The 16,790-nt window shown below is 41.8% G+C and overlaps 1 protein-coding gene across 6 annotated transcripts in view; it reads left to right on the top strand.

Moving 5' to 3' along the window:
- The window catches only part of ilf3b (interleukin enhancer binding factor 3b), a 65,967-nt gene that overhangs the window by 39,456 nt on the left and 9,721 nt on the right, over positions 1 to 16,790 (top strand). For 3 of the 6 annotated variants that reach the window (XM_078531243.1, XM_078531240.1, XM_078531238.1), the window contains 6 exons: positions 2,324 to 2,529; positions 3,293 to 3,433; positions 3,638 to 3,775; positions 3,889 to 4,026; positions 5,320 to 5,482; positions 6,173 to 6,283. In XM_078531243.1, the coding sequence (XP_078387369.1) occupies positions 2,324 to 2,529; positions 3,293 to 3,433; positions 3,638 to 3,775; positions 3,889 to 4,026; positions 5,320 to 5,482; positions 6,173 to 6,283 (897 nt within the window). Of the gene's footprint in view, positions 1 to 2,323; positions 2,530 to 3,292; positions 3,434 to 3,637; positions 3,776 to 3,888; positions 4,027 to 5,319; positions 5,483 to 6,172; positions 6,284 to 9,320; positions 11,482 to 16,790 lie in introns of those variants that run through there. The other 3 variants (XM_078531242.1, XM_078531241.1, XM_078531239.1) reach the window with 3 other exon arrangements.

The raw sequence follows: 16,790 nt of genomic DNA, 5'->3' as shown, positions 1-16,790 counted from the left end.
CTTAGACTTGAGGGGTGGAGGTGGTGCCAGAGAATTAGAAAATTGTGAACATTACACCCTTGTTCAAAAAAGGGGGTAAGAATAAGCCCAGCAACAAAGTCCAGTCAGTTTTACTTTGCTGGTGGGAAAACTTCTAGAAACTATAATTCAGGTCAGAATTAATAGTCATGTGGACAAATGTGGGTTAATTAAGGTGAGCTAGCATGGATTTCTTAAGGGAAAATCATGTTTAACTAACTTGCTGGAGTTTTTTGATGGGGTAAAAGAGAAGGTTGACTTAGGCAATACTGTTGTTCTGTTGATGGACTTCCAAAAGGTATTTGATACAATGCTGCACAACATACTTGAGAAAATTTCTAGCTCATGGAATGAAAGGGACAGTAACAACATGGATACAGAATTGGCTGAGTGACGGAAAACAGAGAGTAATGGTTAATGGATGTTCTTCGGGCTGGAGGAAGATTTGTAGTGGAGTTCCCCAGGGGTCGGTATTGGGACCCTTGCTTTTCCTGATATATAAAAAAATATATTAATGATCTAGACCTTGGTGTACAGGGAACAATTTCAAATTTGCAGACGATACAAAACTTGGAAGCATTGTAAACTGTGTAGAACTTAAAAAAGGACATAAATTTGGTGGAATTGACGGATAGGGGGCAGATGAAGTTCAGTGCGGAGAAATGTGAGGTGATCCATTTTAATAGGAAGAACATGGGGAGTATAAAACAAAGATTACTACTCTAAAGGGGTGCAGGAGCAGAGGGACCTGGGTGTATATGTACCTAAGTCATTAAAGGCGGCAGGACAGGTTGGGAGAGCAGTTAATAAAGCAAAAAACTGCGGATGCTGGAAATCCAAAATAAAAAAAATACCTGGAAAAACTCAGCAGGTCTGGCAGCATCTGCAGAGAGGAGCACAGTTAACGTTTCGAGTCCGAATGACTCTTCAACAGAACTAAGTAAAAATAGAAGAGAGGTGAAATATAAGCTAGTTTAAAGTGGGTTGGGGGGGGGGGAGAGAGAGAGACGAAGAGCTGGATAGAGGGCCATTAATAAGGGCATAGAGTACAAAAGCAAGGAGGCTATGTTGACACTAGTTGGACCTCAGCTGCAGTACTATGTACAGTTGTGGGCGCCACAATTTAAGAAGGATATGAAGGTATTGGAAATAGTGCAGAAGAGGTTTACGTGAATGATTCCAGGGACGAGAAACTTCAGTTATGAAGGTAGATTGGATAAGTTGGGACTCATTTCCTTGAAGAAAAGAAGGCTGAGAGAAGACTTGATGGAAGCATTCAAAATCATCAGGGTAAAGGCAAAATCATCAGGGGCCTAAAGATGTGTGTGTATGGCGGGGGGTGGGCGGCGGAAGGATTGAGAACCAGAGAGCATGGATTTAGGGCAATTGGTGAAAGAAGCAAAAGCAATATGAGAAGAAACTTTTTCTCACAGTGAGTGGTTTTCAAATAATCAATGTGCAGGATTACATTGAGAAGGCAGAATAGCATTAGGTAAAATGTTCATTCAGAAAGCCAGTGCAGACACGATGGGCTGAATGGCCTCCTGCTCTGTAACAGTTTTGTGGTAATGTTCTATAGAAAACATGCTGATCTGCCTTTAGATCAGCCCTTTTGGGAATAAACAATTTTGAGATGATGCACACAATTATAGTGACATTGCTATGTACCCGTTGTTTCATATTCCATTTGCTTGAGTCTGGCACTGCTGGAAGTCCAACTGGAACTGTAGTTGTACATTTGGAGGCCTTTCAACCATTACATGGACCTCAAAAGAGAATGGATAATTGTTCCCTACGTATTTATATAATTAAGCTAACCTGAATATTTTATTTTTCCCCATTTAAGCATCCCCCATCCTATAGTATTGTCGTTTGCTGAGGTATAGTACTATGGATACCATCGGTTCACTATACCTTGTTCATGTGACCATCTTCGCCTGCAAACTTTGATTGCTGCCTTCAGGCTATTTTTGTTGGAATGGGGCCATTGCAACCAACCCCTAAGACTGCCTTTACCTGATGCCTACATGCATTTTCCAGGTTTGGGCATTGGATAGTGATCTTGCACAGGAACCCTGGCTGTCTTCTGTTCCCTAGCCAAAGAATTGCTGAGGTTAATTGCACAGTCACTGGTGTCACGCTGGCCAAGTTTGGCCAACTTGGCATGGAGCAAGCTTAATACCATGTAAATTTTTGGAGGAGGGTAAATCTGAGAATGTTGCCTATAGGAACCATTTTTTAATGGGATGTTGGATTTGCCTATAAACTTTGGGATTGTGTCTTAAACTTGGTTTGTCACTGACAGCAGCAGAGGAAAAGGTCGAACCTGCCCAAGCAATGAATGCATTAATGAGACTTAACCAACTGCGACCTGGTCTTCAATACAAATTAATTTCCCAGACGGGTCCTGTCCATGCTCCTGTATTCACTATGTCTGTGGAAGTTGACGGAAAGAGCTATGAAGCATCGGGGCCATCTAAAAAAACTGCGAAGCTGCATGTTGCAGTCAAGGTATGATATTTTTATATATAGGGCAAGGATTTTAAACTATGAATGTTTGTTTACCCCAGTCACTGTCACCTCTTTCCCACCACCCCAAGAATAGAGCCTTTAAATACCACTGTTATACTCTTATCATACCTTGCTAAACATCTTCACCACTTTGCTCTTTATCTACCTTTTAAAAAGCCTACTGAAAACTCAACTCTGACCAAACCTTTAGTCCCTTTCCTCCAGAAAGACTCATTTGTTCCTCTGCATTACAGATGTTGTATAATTGGCTCTTCAATTTGTATTGAATGTCTGGGTTTTTGACGAGCATTTCAGGCTACGCTGATTTATTTCTGACTCAAACTCAAATAGGGGTTTGTGAAGTCAAAAGGTTTCTTTAATCATTGGTATATGGTCACATGATTCAGAATACAATCCAGAATTAGTGCTCCATGTAGTGATGGGTGAAAAGCATATTACAACTGAATTCAGATCATTAAGGACAATTTTTTAAAAATCTTGAGATTGCATTAAAATTATGAACTTACAACCACAACAGCAATGTCTAATATCTCTAAAATGTTGTCTCATCACAGCTGCCAATTTCTGTGTCTGCCTTACTGGTGAGAAGAATCTACCATGGGACATTTGAACAATTAAAACTGTTCTTGTTTTGGCAAAGAGTTAAATTACTTGATATGATGCTTGCCATTTTTCCATCTGTGTCATTTAAGGTATCTCTCCCATTCAAAACTATAAATTAACCCACTTGTTCTCCTGACAGGTTTTGCAGGATAAGGGACTCCCAACTGGAGTGGAACCTGAGAAAGTTGAAGAAACTGTAGTTAAGATAGAACCCAAGCCAGTTGCTCCAGCTCCTGCAGCAATAACTGTAAAGACGGTAGCTGTGACTCCAGAGGCTGAGGTACTGTATCCTTTCTGGCAACAGCTTTGAATCGGCACCATTTTAACAAAATCTCCATGCGATATGGTTTTCAGCAGTGGTAGCAATTCATTTTGGGCAGTATAATTCACTAATTTGCACAGTGATGAGGAGTAGGACTCGCTAGAGATGATTAACTGCTGAATTCTTTACTTGACTGAGTATGCTCCTGTTTTTTCCATTCAGAGTACACGTCAGCAAGGTCCAATTTTGACCAAACAGGGAAAAAATCCAGTAATGGAGCTGAATGAGAAGCGAAGGGGGCTGAAATACGAATTAGTATCTGAGACTGGTGGCAGCCATGATAAACGGTTTGTTATGGAGGTATGGGTTGACTTGTAAGAAATATATTGCTCTTTTGGGACATGTAAAATGTTGCTGAGGTTCTTTTACATCTGATTAATTTATGAAGTAAAGCAAGATTTTTTTGCCCTCAGGTTGAAGTTGATGGACAGAAATTCACTGGGTCAGGCTCCAATAAGAAAGTGGCTAAAGCGCACGCTGCATTGGCTGCTCTAGAAAAACTTTTCCCCCACCAACCTCCTGTAGAAGTAAAGAAAAAGCGAATTGCTCAGGTAGGTCCTGTTTAGGGCTCTGCTTTTGTTGTCTCTACAAGTAATAGACTAAGAAAAGGCTGGCAGTGTAGACTTGGTCCTTCCAAGAGACAGTATATTAGTCTGCACCATCATGGATGTGCCCTAACATTGTGTCTCCTCCAGGTGTTTGCTCTTTTGTAGGGGTAATAGCTTTGTTGCTCACCTGAGTTTAGACACTTGACCAGAGGAGAGCATGTAAATGCACCAAGTCCTGTTCATACCCATATTCATACTTTTAGTTTTCATAAGGGTTCACGGCATCGTGGTCCAGAGTAGAAAGACCTTTTTTTTCTCATCCAAGCTAAATATACTGATGAGGTCCCTTGTTTGATCACCAGACTATGCTCACCTTAATCAAGGTGTTAATACCTTTATAATTTGTTATCCTCTGCTAAGATATCTTGACTTTTGGATGAAAGTGCGATCAGGCTTCCCTTTATGACCTTGTAATCAGATGGTCGAATAACTACCTGATACTTGTTGATCTAGGCTCCTTCATGAAAAGGTGTCAGAGCTACCATCGTGAGAGGTCAGGAAAATGTAAACAATGGGAAAGATATATTGAGAAGAGAAAAAATAATAGAATACTGTTTTTTCGCAAGCGGGGTAGAATATAAAAATAAAGATATAATGGTGCAACTATATAAAACAGGCTACAGTTTGGAGTATCATGCAATTTTGGCATGCACATTATAGGAAGGACATTTGAGGTTTTAGACTAGATGAAATGCTGAATCATCAGGATTCTACTTATTATGAGGAAATTTCAAAACAAAGACTTGGAAAGATTGGTGTTTTAGTGTTATAAAGGAATGAGAACAATAACAGACTTTTTCCAGAGGTTAAGGAGCCTCAAACAAGGAGACATGAGATTAAACGTTAAAGATGTAAGGCAGAGAGTAGGAGGAATCTTTTTCAAGTCCAGAGTGAGTGTTTGAAGCAGAAACCATGCAAATAAGTGGGTGAAGGAAGGGAGAATGAGAGTCAGTTAGCCCTTCAAGAGGCCTCATAAACAGGACATTTAGCAAAATAAAGTTCAGGTCTAAATGTTGGGCACCAGTGTGTCTGGATTGAACTGAATGCAGATAAGTAGGATCGGTGCCCTGTGCTTAGCTTGTGCAATATTTGATCTGATCTAAACCGATCCACTCTTTTTCATGCATCTGCAAGTTTATAGTTACGGGAAGGGGATTGAACCATGTTGGTTGTGTGCTCAAATAAGTAAAACCTTCAGTGTTGAGATTCAAGGTAACACATGTATCTCTCCAACAGCCGCCGCAGCACAACATGGGATTTAGTGGTGGTATGGGAATGGGAGTGCTCCCTGCTTGTCCTCCTGCAGGTCCTCCTGTGCAGAGAGGTAGAGGTCGAGGACGTGGACGAGCTGGCAGAGGTGGTTTCAATGCATCCAGCAATTCTGGCTACTTGTCTTCTGGTAAGGGGTTTTTGATTTACTTTATTGTGATCATTAAGTTGGAGCATACAGTGTATCTTGTGCCTCCAAGCATCCTGTGATACCCTGAGACCATGCTTCATTACATTTGCAGTGTGTCTGGGAATGTACTCTAGCTAACCAATAGTTTGTCTCCATGTTCCTTTTTTCGAACATGCCCTATTGAAATAATGACACACTTCCTACAGCAGCCATCTTGTGGTATTCTTTAGATGGCTAAGTTGATGGCAGTTTTGTGCCAGCTAGAGACCAGAAGAGAATGACCAACCTCATTCCCTGTAGGTCCAACAGTAAAATGATGAGCCATTGTTATATCACTTTTCCTCCTCTGTCATTGGATCAAAATCCCAGAACTCCCTTCCTTCCTAACAGCATTGTTGGTGTACCTACAGCATATGACTGCAGTGTTTCAAGAAGGCAGCTCACCACCATCTTCTCAAGGGCAATTAGGGACGGGTAGTAAGTGTTGGCCTAGCCAGCAATGCCCACATTCCATGAACGAATACATTTTTTAAAAAGGCAGTTTGGGTGCTTCAGGGCCACAGTTTATCAAAGTTGCCCTGGATCACTGTAGCACAGAAATGGTCTCTGGAGTATTATGGCTTATCAGTCATGTACAGGATGGGAACTGTTGGCTCTGTGACGAGTGTATTTTTTTTTTCCCCTTCCCAGGGACTGGCTATGGTGGAGGAAACTATGGTTACGGTGGTGGTGGTGGTGGCGGTGGAGGAGGGGGTGGTGCTAACTATGGTTATGGATCCTCTAATTCCTCTGGTGGATACGGTAAGATTTAATTGTAAAATGCATATAACTGACACCATTGTAAGATGTACTGCATGTTATTGTTGAGCAAAAGGCAACAGTTTCTTTAGGGGCTTGTGTGTACGAGAGGAGAATAGTGAAACTGAATAAAATGCATGTACCTACTCCCTAAACTGGCATTGACAATCAACTTAAATCTGCAACCTGGCAGCACACTCTAACTCTGAATTGACATAATACAACAGAAAAGTGATAAAGATTTACATTTGAGTTCTGTGTATTGAGTGAAGCTGCTTTTAAAAACAAAGGGCATATTGTCCCCAAAACATGAGCTACAACTTCCAATTCCTGGTATCCCATTTCATAGTTATTGGCCTCTATATTTAATTATATGGCTCTTCCCTCAGGGGGGGCTGGTAAGTAGCACTGTAGAAACAAACCACCTTGCTGATCTGCAGGGAAATCAGAGATATGCAAGAACTATAGATTGGTGACACTAGGGGGACTTTATCCCATTCAATATTTGAGTAATTAATGTTAGAAGGGGAGGAATTTCTTAATGTGTTCAGAACAACTCCCTTGACCATTTATGTTCCTGGTTCAATCTGGTGCTGGAGAATAAAGTAGACTAAATGTCTGTGGGGAACACTTGGATAAGAATGACCATCATGACATTTGGTTTTATTATTAATGGAGATGGGCAAGAAAGAATCTAAAGTAGCCTTCTTCCACGTTAGAAGCTCTAACTTCTGATGGAAACAAGGGGATCTAGCCAGGACAAAATGGAACTAAATATCGAGGGGGGGAAAACTATGAACACAACAATGAGTAATCTTTGAGGAAGAGATACTTCAAGTACAGTCTAGGTACTAGGAAAGGCAGGGGAACCAAAGCCAGGGCTGATTGGATGACGACGGAGATGGAGGATACGAAGAAACACAATAAAAGGGTATGTGAAATTTTCAAGCCTGTACCAAGCTAAACACAATAATTTAAGAGGGGAAGTGAAGAGGAAAATACATTAGTGAGGAGGGGGGACTGAATAGTGGCCGAGTGGCTTACTCCTGCTCCTGATTGGTATGTTTCAGTTAATTAAGGAAAGCAGCACTGATTTGTAAAAGGCAGACAGTGCTTGACCAATTTAATTGAATCTTTTGATGAATTAACAGAGAAGATTGATGAAGGAAATATAATGGATGTTGTATATGTGGATTTTAAGAAATTGTTTGACAAAAAGTCCCACATAAAAGACTGGTTAACAAAATTGAAGCTCATGGAATATGAGAGTCAGTCTCCGCTTGGATAAAAAAAAAAATGGCTTAAGGACAGAAAACAGAAAGTGATCAATTGCTGTTTCTCTGCCTGAAGAGTGGTTAAAACAGTGGTGTTCCCCAAGGGTCAGTGCTGAGACTAGTGTTTTTTTGATGTATATAAATAACTTGGAATACAAAGCCCTTTCAAAATTTGCTGCAATACCAAATTTGGAGGTCTAGCAAACAGTGAGAATGATACAAATCAACGGCAACAGGACATAGGCTAGAAGAATGGGCAGATGAGTGGCAGATGGAATTTAATACTGACAAGTATTAGGTGATGCGAGTCTGCAGGGACAGAGGGCCCTGGGGGGTTTATGTGCATAAATCTTTGAAGGTAACAGGACATGTTGAGATAGTAGTTAGCAAAGCATATGGGATTTTTGGGCTTCATGAATCAAGATATTGAGCACAAGCAGGAAAAGTTATTGCTGAACCCGTAGTTGTGGCATAACCAGAGTTTTATAGATTATTGCATCCAGTTCTGGTCACCGCACTTTAGGGGGATGTGAAGGTCCTTGAGAGAATACAGAGGAGATTTACCAGAATGGTTCTAGGGATGAGGGAATCTAGCTACAACGTTTAAGTTGGAGAGGCTGGGTGTGTTCTTGGGGCAAAGGAGATTGAAGGGAAATTTTCTAGAGGCATACAAGAGTATGACAGCTTTAGATGAGGCAGGCAAAGAAAAGCTGCTTCCATTAGCTGATAGTACAATGACTTGAGGACACAGATTTAAGGTTTTAGGGGATGTGACGAAGAATGTTTTTATACAGCAAGTGGTAACAGCCTGGAACTCGCTACCTAAGGGAGCGATGGAAATGGAGACAATCAGTGATTTCAAGTGTAAATTGGATGGGTACTTGAGGGAAATAAACATGCAGAGCTATAGTAATAGAACAGGGGAATGGCACTATTTGCATTGTTCTTCAGAGAGCTGGAGTGGACTCAACGGGCCAAATGGCTTCCACCTCAAAATTTCCCATCTTGAAAGCTAGCCATGTAAAACTGCAGGATTGAATTATCCAAGCAAATTAGATCAAGCTTCAATTCTGTTTGGTCCTTTATTTGAATTATACATTCTTTGCTCTGCACTGACCTTTTTGTAGCAGAGGCTCTTAATCTAAGGAGCTGCTGGCAGTTACTATTGAAGTTTCAACAATTTTCTTATATCTCATGCTCATATAGGGAGTAAATGCCATTGTAGACTGGTTAGGTCCAGTAGCGTAGACTGGTTAGGTCCAGTAGCTTGTCTCCACATTGTAACTTCCTTTCTCCATCTGGGATTAATGCTGGTTGGCCTCTGTGATTAGTGTCAGTCTTAATGTTGGGGAGAGGGGGCTAATGAAATTAAACCCAGAAGAAACATCCGGTACATAACTAAGCACAGGCTGAAGTCTGGTCAGTGGCTTCGTTCTTAACCAGTGACATGCACTTGCCAATCAACCCTCTGGTGAGGTAAATGTTAATGCCAGAGGACTCTTTTAACATGTAATTTTTAGAGGTGCAGTTTGTACACACTGCTTATTGCTGAATTATAGTAGGCACGTTTTATATTTCTCTGCTTTGTAAGCCACACGAAGCAAAACATATTTATCAACAAACTGAAATCTGCACACTAAGAAGCAGCTTGCCTGAGAAAAAACCACATGCAAAAGGCGATGGGAGCAGAGAAATCTAAAAAAAATTGGCATTCTACCTTTTTACCAAGCACGCCTAATTTTTTTTTTCTCTGCTCTGTCTCCCAGCTGCAGGTGACTTTTTCAAAGACAGCTTCCAAGATTTTCCCTCTGGCTAGAGGGTGAAAATTGATACAAAAACCTGCCCCTCCCACTTTGGTCTAATTCATTTGAACTGTTGACGCCCAAAGTCTGCAGACACATGCTGGACTTGCTGCTTCATCTGGACTCTGATATTTTGTGCCCACTCAAATGGCAAATACGCACTGGTTTTTTGACTCCGAGTTCTGACATCCATCAGAGAAGCGTCTTTTGTCTGCAGCATTCGTCACCTTTGTATTGACGGACTTTGGGGAGGAGGCTTCTACAAGACCACAGCAACTGAAAAGCAATAAATCTGTTGAAAGCAATGGAGAAGCAAAAGGATTTCACTGTCCAAAGAAATAATTCTGATTTCCCCATGTAGAGTTCCCATAAATAACTAATCAGGCCAATTCTACATATGGAACTTCATATACTAGCACTGTACAGAGGCAGGACGTGGGGCCTGATCTCTTTAAAAAGTCCAAATCATTTAAACCTGGGGCTATAGTGCTTCAACATGTTGCATCCAAATGTTTTAATGATGCAACTTTTTGTGGTTTCACACCTTTTGTATAATGCAGTTGATACCAGTGGGAAGAGGCATGTTATTTATGCCAGCTGATTTTTGGGAGGTGTTGTAGATGAGTGCTTTGATTCTGATCAGTTAACAAAATATTTAACTTGTCTATTGAATGCTTCTAAATCTACATGTTGAAACGAGTACTCTGAAATCACAGCCAGATTAGATGATCACACCCCACCCCTCCCAAATTTATATGTTGGTGTTATATTCTGTTTTAGTGTTGGATTAGTTTGGCATCTAGTTTAGGCTCTAAATACAACAGAGAACTGGAATGGAATCTCCGCATGGCATTTTGCTGTTTAAAAAGCATGCAGCTCCCCTGTCACTGTCAGAAACAACCTCAGTACAATTCAGGGAGCTGAATTCTATTTCATGTTGAAATAGAATTGTCATGTTTTCACACTCTGCCCTATAACCTCTTTCCACCCTTGTAATTGTCTCTTAAGCTATGCCCATGAATCTATCAGTCTGAACGTAAATATAAATTTGGAGGGTTTTATTTGTTCAGACTTGAAGGGTTCTAGTGTCATGCCTGTGATGTAAATTTAGGACAGCATTTCTCAGAGCAGAAGTGGCCACTTGACCCAGTGAGTCTCATCTCATAAATAAACCCCTTCTACCTATATTATAGTCCTCAATCCCTTCTCTATGTGGAGATTCATTTCATTATTGAACCCATTTACTGTTGTTACTGTGGTTTTCAAGAAGCTGTGTTTCCTCTGGATGAAAAGAAATTGCACCTGACTTACTTTCTGAACTACTTGTCTGATCTTTAGTATGCCCTATTGTTTGAGCCTTCACTGGTCCACATTATGCTTGAATAAATTAATTCAGTTCACAGTTTCATCCTATTGAGCCAGATGTGTAGATGTGGCTCTGGACGTTATGCACTGTTTGGCACGCTGATCTGGGATGTTCAGAAGTTGCTAGATTTTCATATATGAAAATATAACTGCAGCATCTGTTAAGGTGATTTTCTGAAGGTTATTTTCCCTTTTGACAGTTTCACAGTAATTGCTTCAGTTGACTCTTTCAGACAGTACGTGGTTCACTGCTAACTACATTTGTTGCAGTAAATGCACTGGATCGCATATAGTCTGTACCTACGTTAAGTTATTTCAATGAGTGGAATATTCTTCCAAAGTTGGTGTTTGAAATTAGCCATGGCATTTTAGGGGCAGAGTACAACATGCTAACTGTGTGGTATGATTCAAAGCAACAACATTACAGGGATTTCTGGCTTTGATCTTGCTGGGCTTGATTTTAATGTCATTTTATACCAATGTGTTTCCTAGTTTAGGTAGTATAAAACTTAGTAATACTGACCCTACCCCATCAAAGAAAATACAGGTTTCAGGTGAAGCAGTAGGGTTGCACTTATTCATGGGATTTTATGTATGACCTATTTTATTGTGCCTCCCTGTCAGTTAACATTTTAATGTTGTTTTTTGTGTTGTAACTTTTTTTTTTCTACAAGAGAACAAATGTATAGCATCCTGACCAAGGCTGATGTCAGATTTGTTTTATTCAAGTTCAATAAAAGTTTCTAAGGAATAAAACCAAGCTGTGAGTGAAAATGGCTTCAACCAGGAATGGGATGGCACTGTGATAGTGGCATTTTATTCTGCTTCAGCTGTTTGAGTAAATTTATTATGTTGACAATTACTAATAGGGATTTTGAACAGAGTGCAGTAGTCACCCACTCTGAATTATTATATAGTAATTGATCACTTAAGTTAGAGTTATGTTCCTCAAAAGTGCGACTTTTAAGTGGATCAGATTTTCCCATTACGTCCAATATAAACACTGGAGTGAGGTTCTGTAGGGCCTCTCCTGTCAGAAAAAAACATTGAAACATGCAAGTTGAAAAACATTACGTTCTTAAATTCATATATTCGTAAATGAAATATTTCTAAAATTAAATAAATTAAAAGATATAAAAATTATGCTCCTTCTACTTGGCTCCTGCAGGCTCCCCCAGTCCCATGATTTGTGCATCTTGCGCTATGTGGGAAATACTGGTGGACTGGAGACCATGTATGCAGGAGGTGCCTTTGACTGGAGCAGCTTGGTTTTGGAGCTTGAGCGGTAGCTGGGGGAGCTACAGTGCATTCGTGAGGCTGAGAAGTTCGTGGATAGCACGTTTCAGGACGTGGTCACCCCGCAGCTTAAGGAAGTGCAAGCAGAGAGGGAATGGGTGACCACCAGACAGAAGGGGACTTAACAGGCAGTGAGGGAATCCCCAGAGTGAATCTTGCTTGCAAACGGTTTTTCAGCTTTGGTAAAAGGTGAGAGTGACAGTTCCTCTGTGGAGGCCAACCAGAGCCAAGGCCATGGCACTGTGGGTGGTCCAGCTGCTCCAGGTGGGGGGATGAAGAAGTGTGGAAGGGCAATAATGGTAGGGGATTCATTAGTGAGGGGAGTAGATAGGCGTTTCTGCGGCCATAGACGTGACTCCAGTGCCTCCTGGATGCCAGGGTCAAGGATGTCACAGAATGGTTGCAGGGCATTCTGAAGGGGGAGGGTGAAATGCCAAATGTGGTCCATGTTGGGACCAATGACATAGGAAGAAAGAGAAATGAAGCCCTGCAAGCAGACTTGAGGGAGTTAGGACATTGAAAAGCAGGATTTCAAAGGTAGTAATCTCCAGATTACTCCCAGTGCCACGCTATAGTGAATGTAGGAACAGAAGGATAGAGCAGATGAATGCATGGCTGGAGAGATGGTGCAGGAGGGAGGGCTTTAGATTCCTGGAACATTGGGACCGTTTCTGAGGGAGGTGGGGCCTGTACGAGTTGGATGGGTTACATCTGAACAGGAACAGGACCAATATCCTTACGGGGATATTGTTGGCCGCTTTAAACTTAAATTGGCAGGGAGGTAGGATCCTGATAAGTTCAGAAGGGAGAGAAGCTGAGATGGAATTACAAGTTAAAACACTGGAAGGCAGAGAAAACATAGGCTAGTTAAGAAAGAAGTGAGTTTAGCAAGGGTAAATGGAATACATTTTAAAGCAAGGAGCCTGAGGAATAAGACAGACGAGTTGATGGCACAGATAGGCAAGTGGAAGTATGATATCATAGCTATGACCGAGACTTGGCTAAAAGGGCAGGATTGGCAGCTCAACATTCCTGGTTATAGGATATTCAGACGAGGTAGAGAGTGGGGTAGAAGAAGAGGGGAGGGCCGCAATATTGATCAAGGAATCAATTATAGCAGTGAGGAGGGATGATATCTTGGAAGGATCATCATCAGCTGAGGCCATATGGGTAGTAAAAAACACAAGGGACAAACACGCTGTTGGTTGTGTACTATAGGCCTTCAAACAGTGAGAGAGAGATAGCGGATCAAATATGTAATCAAAGTTCAGAGAAGTGTAAGAATTATAAGGCAGTAATAGTAGGGGATTCTAACTATCCAAATATTAACTGGGATAGTTTTAGTGTGCAAGGTAGGGAGGGAGAAAAATTCTTAAGTTGCATCCAGTAGAAAGCCCAACAAGGGAGGGGGCAGTTCTGGACCTAATACTAGGAAATGAGCCCAGGCAGGTGAAAGGCGTATCAGTAGGGGAACATTTTGGGGATAGTGACCATAACTCGGTTAGATTTAGGATAGTTATGGAAAAGGATAAGGTTGGGCCGGGAATAAAAGTTCTAAACTGGGGAAAGGCTAATATTACTAAGATGAGATATGATTTGGCCCAAGTGGACTGGGAGCAGCTACCTGCAGATAAAACTGTGTCAGAGCAGTGGGAGGCATTCAAGGAGGAAGTAGCGAGAGTACAGGGCAAATATCTTCCTGTAAAGACAAAGAGAGGGACCAAGTCTGGAGAACCCTGGATGTCAGGGGTATAAAGGTTATGTTTAAGAAAAAAAAGAGAAGCTTATGGAAGATGCCAGGGGCTCAATATGGCAGAGTGCCTAGAGGAGTATAAAAAGTGCAGGGGGGAACTTAAAAAGGAAATTAGGAAAGCTAAGACAGTGCATGAGAAAGCATTGGTGGGTAGAATAAAGGAAAACCCAAAGGGTTTTTAATATATAAAGAGCAAGAGAATAACTAGGGAAAGAGTAGGGCCAATTAGGGACCATAGAGGTAATGTGTGTGTGGACCCGAAAGACATGGGTGCAGTCCTCGATGAATACTTTGCGTCAGTCTTCACAATGGAAAAGGACAACGCAGATGTTGACATCAGGGTGGAGGACTGTAATATTAGAGGAAATTAACAGAGAGAGAGAGAGGAGGTACTAGCGGGTTTAGCAGCCTTAAAAGTGGTTAAATCTGCAGGCCCGGATGAGATGTATCCCAGGCTGTTGAGGGAGGCAAGGGAAGAGATATCAGGGGCTCTGGCAGTAATTTTCAAATCCTCTCTGGCCACAGGTGAGGTGCCAGAGGACTGCTAACATTGCCCTATTATTTAAAAAAGGGAGAAGGGTTAGACCAGGAAATTACAGGCCGGTCAGTCTAACCTCAGTGGTGGGGAAGTTGCTAGAAAGAATTCTGAGGGACAGAATATATATCTGCATTTGGATAGACACACATTAATCAGGGATAGTCAGCGTGGATTTGTTAAGGGAAGATTGTGTTTGACAAATTTGATTGAATTTTTTGAGGAGGTAACCAGGAGTGTTGATGAGGGCGATGCATTTGATGTGGTTTACATGGACTTTAGCAAGACTTTTGATAATGTCCCTAATGGCATACTGGTCGAGAAAGTAAGAGCCCATGGGATCCAAGGCAAAGTGGCACATTGGCTCCAAAATTGGCTGAGAGGCAGGAAGCAGAGGGAAGAAAAGAGATGTTTCTGTGACTGGAAGTCTGTTTCCAGTGTGGGTTCCACAGGGCTCGGTGCTGGGGTCCTGGCTGTTTGTGTGCATAAATGATTTTAAATGGACTTAAATGTAGGGGGTATGATCAAGAAGTTCACAGATGACACGAAAATTGGTAGGGTGGTAAATAGTGAGGAGGATAGCTGTAAACTGCAGGAGGATATCAATGGACTGGTCAGGTGGGCAGTGCAGTGGCAAATGGAATTCAACCTGGAATTATGTGAGGTAATGCACTTGGGGAGGGTTAACAAGGCAAGGGATTACACTACGAATGGTAGGACCCTGGAAAGTACTGAAGATCAGAGGGACATTGGTGTGCATATCCACAGATCCCTGAAGGTAGCAGGGCAGGTAGATGGGTGGTTAAGAAGGCATATGGGATACTTACCTTTATTAGCTGAGGCATAGAATACAAGAGCAGGGAAGTTATGCTGGAACTATAAAATGCTGATTAGGCCACAACTGGAGTACTGCATGCCATTCTGGTCGTCAGATTATAGGAAGGATGTGATTGCAGTGGAGAGGGTGCAAAGGAGATTTACCAGGATGTTGCCTGGGCTGGAGGTTGTGAGCTATGAGGATTGGATAGGCTGGGGTTGCTTTCCTTGGAGCAGCGAAGGTTGAGAGGCGACCTGATAGAGGTGTTTCAGATTATTAGGGGCATAGATAGGGTGGATAGGAAGGCACTTTATCCATTAGTAGAGGGGGTCAATAACCAGGGAGCATAGATTTAAGGTAAAAGGCTAAGGAAAGTTGAGAAATTATTTCACCCAGAGGGTGGTGGGAGTGTGGAACTCACTGCCTGAAAGGGTGGTTGAGTCAGAAACTCTTGAAACATTTAAGAAGTATTTAGATATTCACTTGCATTGCCATAGCTCCAGGGCTATGGGCCAAGCACTGGAAAATGGGATTAATGTAGTCAGATCTTTGTTGACTGGCATGGACATGATGGGCCAATTGGCAGCCTCCTGTGCTGTAAACGTCCTGAGGCTGGGGCTGTCCCCTGCAGGGGCCCTCCTCCACACCACCTCTACCTCAGGAGTCCCAGTTCTGCAGGGTGACATCTATGCTGATATTCTCAACCCTCCACTGCCTCTGTCAGATTGATCTTCTGGCAACCACTTGTGGATGAGCTCCAGTTCAATACTGGGACGACTGAATCTTTGTTGTTAGCCCCCTACCATTTACTCTGTACTCTTGCCACCAATTCCATCCCCCTTTCGTGGCCTTGCTATTCCCTGTTCCCATAATCTTTTCCAACCCTAGACGCACCAACTCCCAATTCTAGCCTTTCATGCATCCCTGCTTTCTCTTCACCATTGGCTGTACCTTTGACTATCAATAAATACCCTAACAAACTCTACTCGAACCTCCCTTTCTTGCTTAAACATCATCTTGATAACCAACCTTTTGGTTACTGTACCTATTTTCCTTTCCTCAGTGTCCTATTTTGTCTAATTAACCCTCTGCGAATCCATGGGCTATTTTTCTTTATGATAGATAAATGCAAGCAATTGAACTGATCTGGAATGTTTTTATCTCCTTGCAAATTGCAATCTGACTTCTGAAACTCAATACGTCACCATAATTTACCCATTGACTAACCAGTACTTCACCTTCGTGCAATGCACCTCAAAATCCAGATGTTTCCCGTCTATAATTGGTACTTCTGTTGATGTGACATTGTACTGAAATCCTACCGGAAGCATTGTTGATCTTAGAATGCCTGACCTGTGAGGGTTGTTATGGGCACAGGTTCTAGCTTGCCTTTTAACTAGACTAATTTAAAGCAGTCACATGTGTAATCCTCTTAGGGGTGGCCTGTTGGAGAAAGTTGGTTTTAAACTTTTCATGTCATTTAGGCTGTACCACAAATCAGAGAAACATTAATTTTCTCTGTCCCCAATGCCTCACCCAAATGGCTATTAATGTGCAATTCTGATGTAACTGGCAGGCTATTTGACCATTGAGGCTGATCCTCACCCTGGCATTAACTCCTATCCAAGGTCAGTTTCATCTTTGTAAAAAAAAAGTGGAAGTAATAAC

Source organism: Cetorhinus maximus, chromosome 28 (genome assembly GCF_964194155.1).
Source record: "Cetorhinus maximus chromosome 28, sCetMax3.hap1.1, whole genome shotgun sequence".
Classification (NCBI taxonomy): Eukaryota; Metazoa; Chordata; class Chondrichthyes; order Lamniformes; family Cetorhinidae; genus Cetorhinus; species Cetorhinus maximus.
This window is presented reverse-complemented; position numbering and strand designations above follow the sequence as displayed.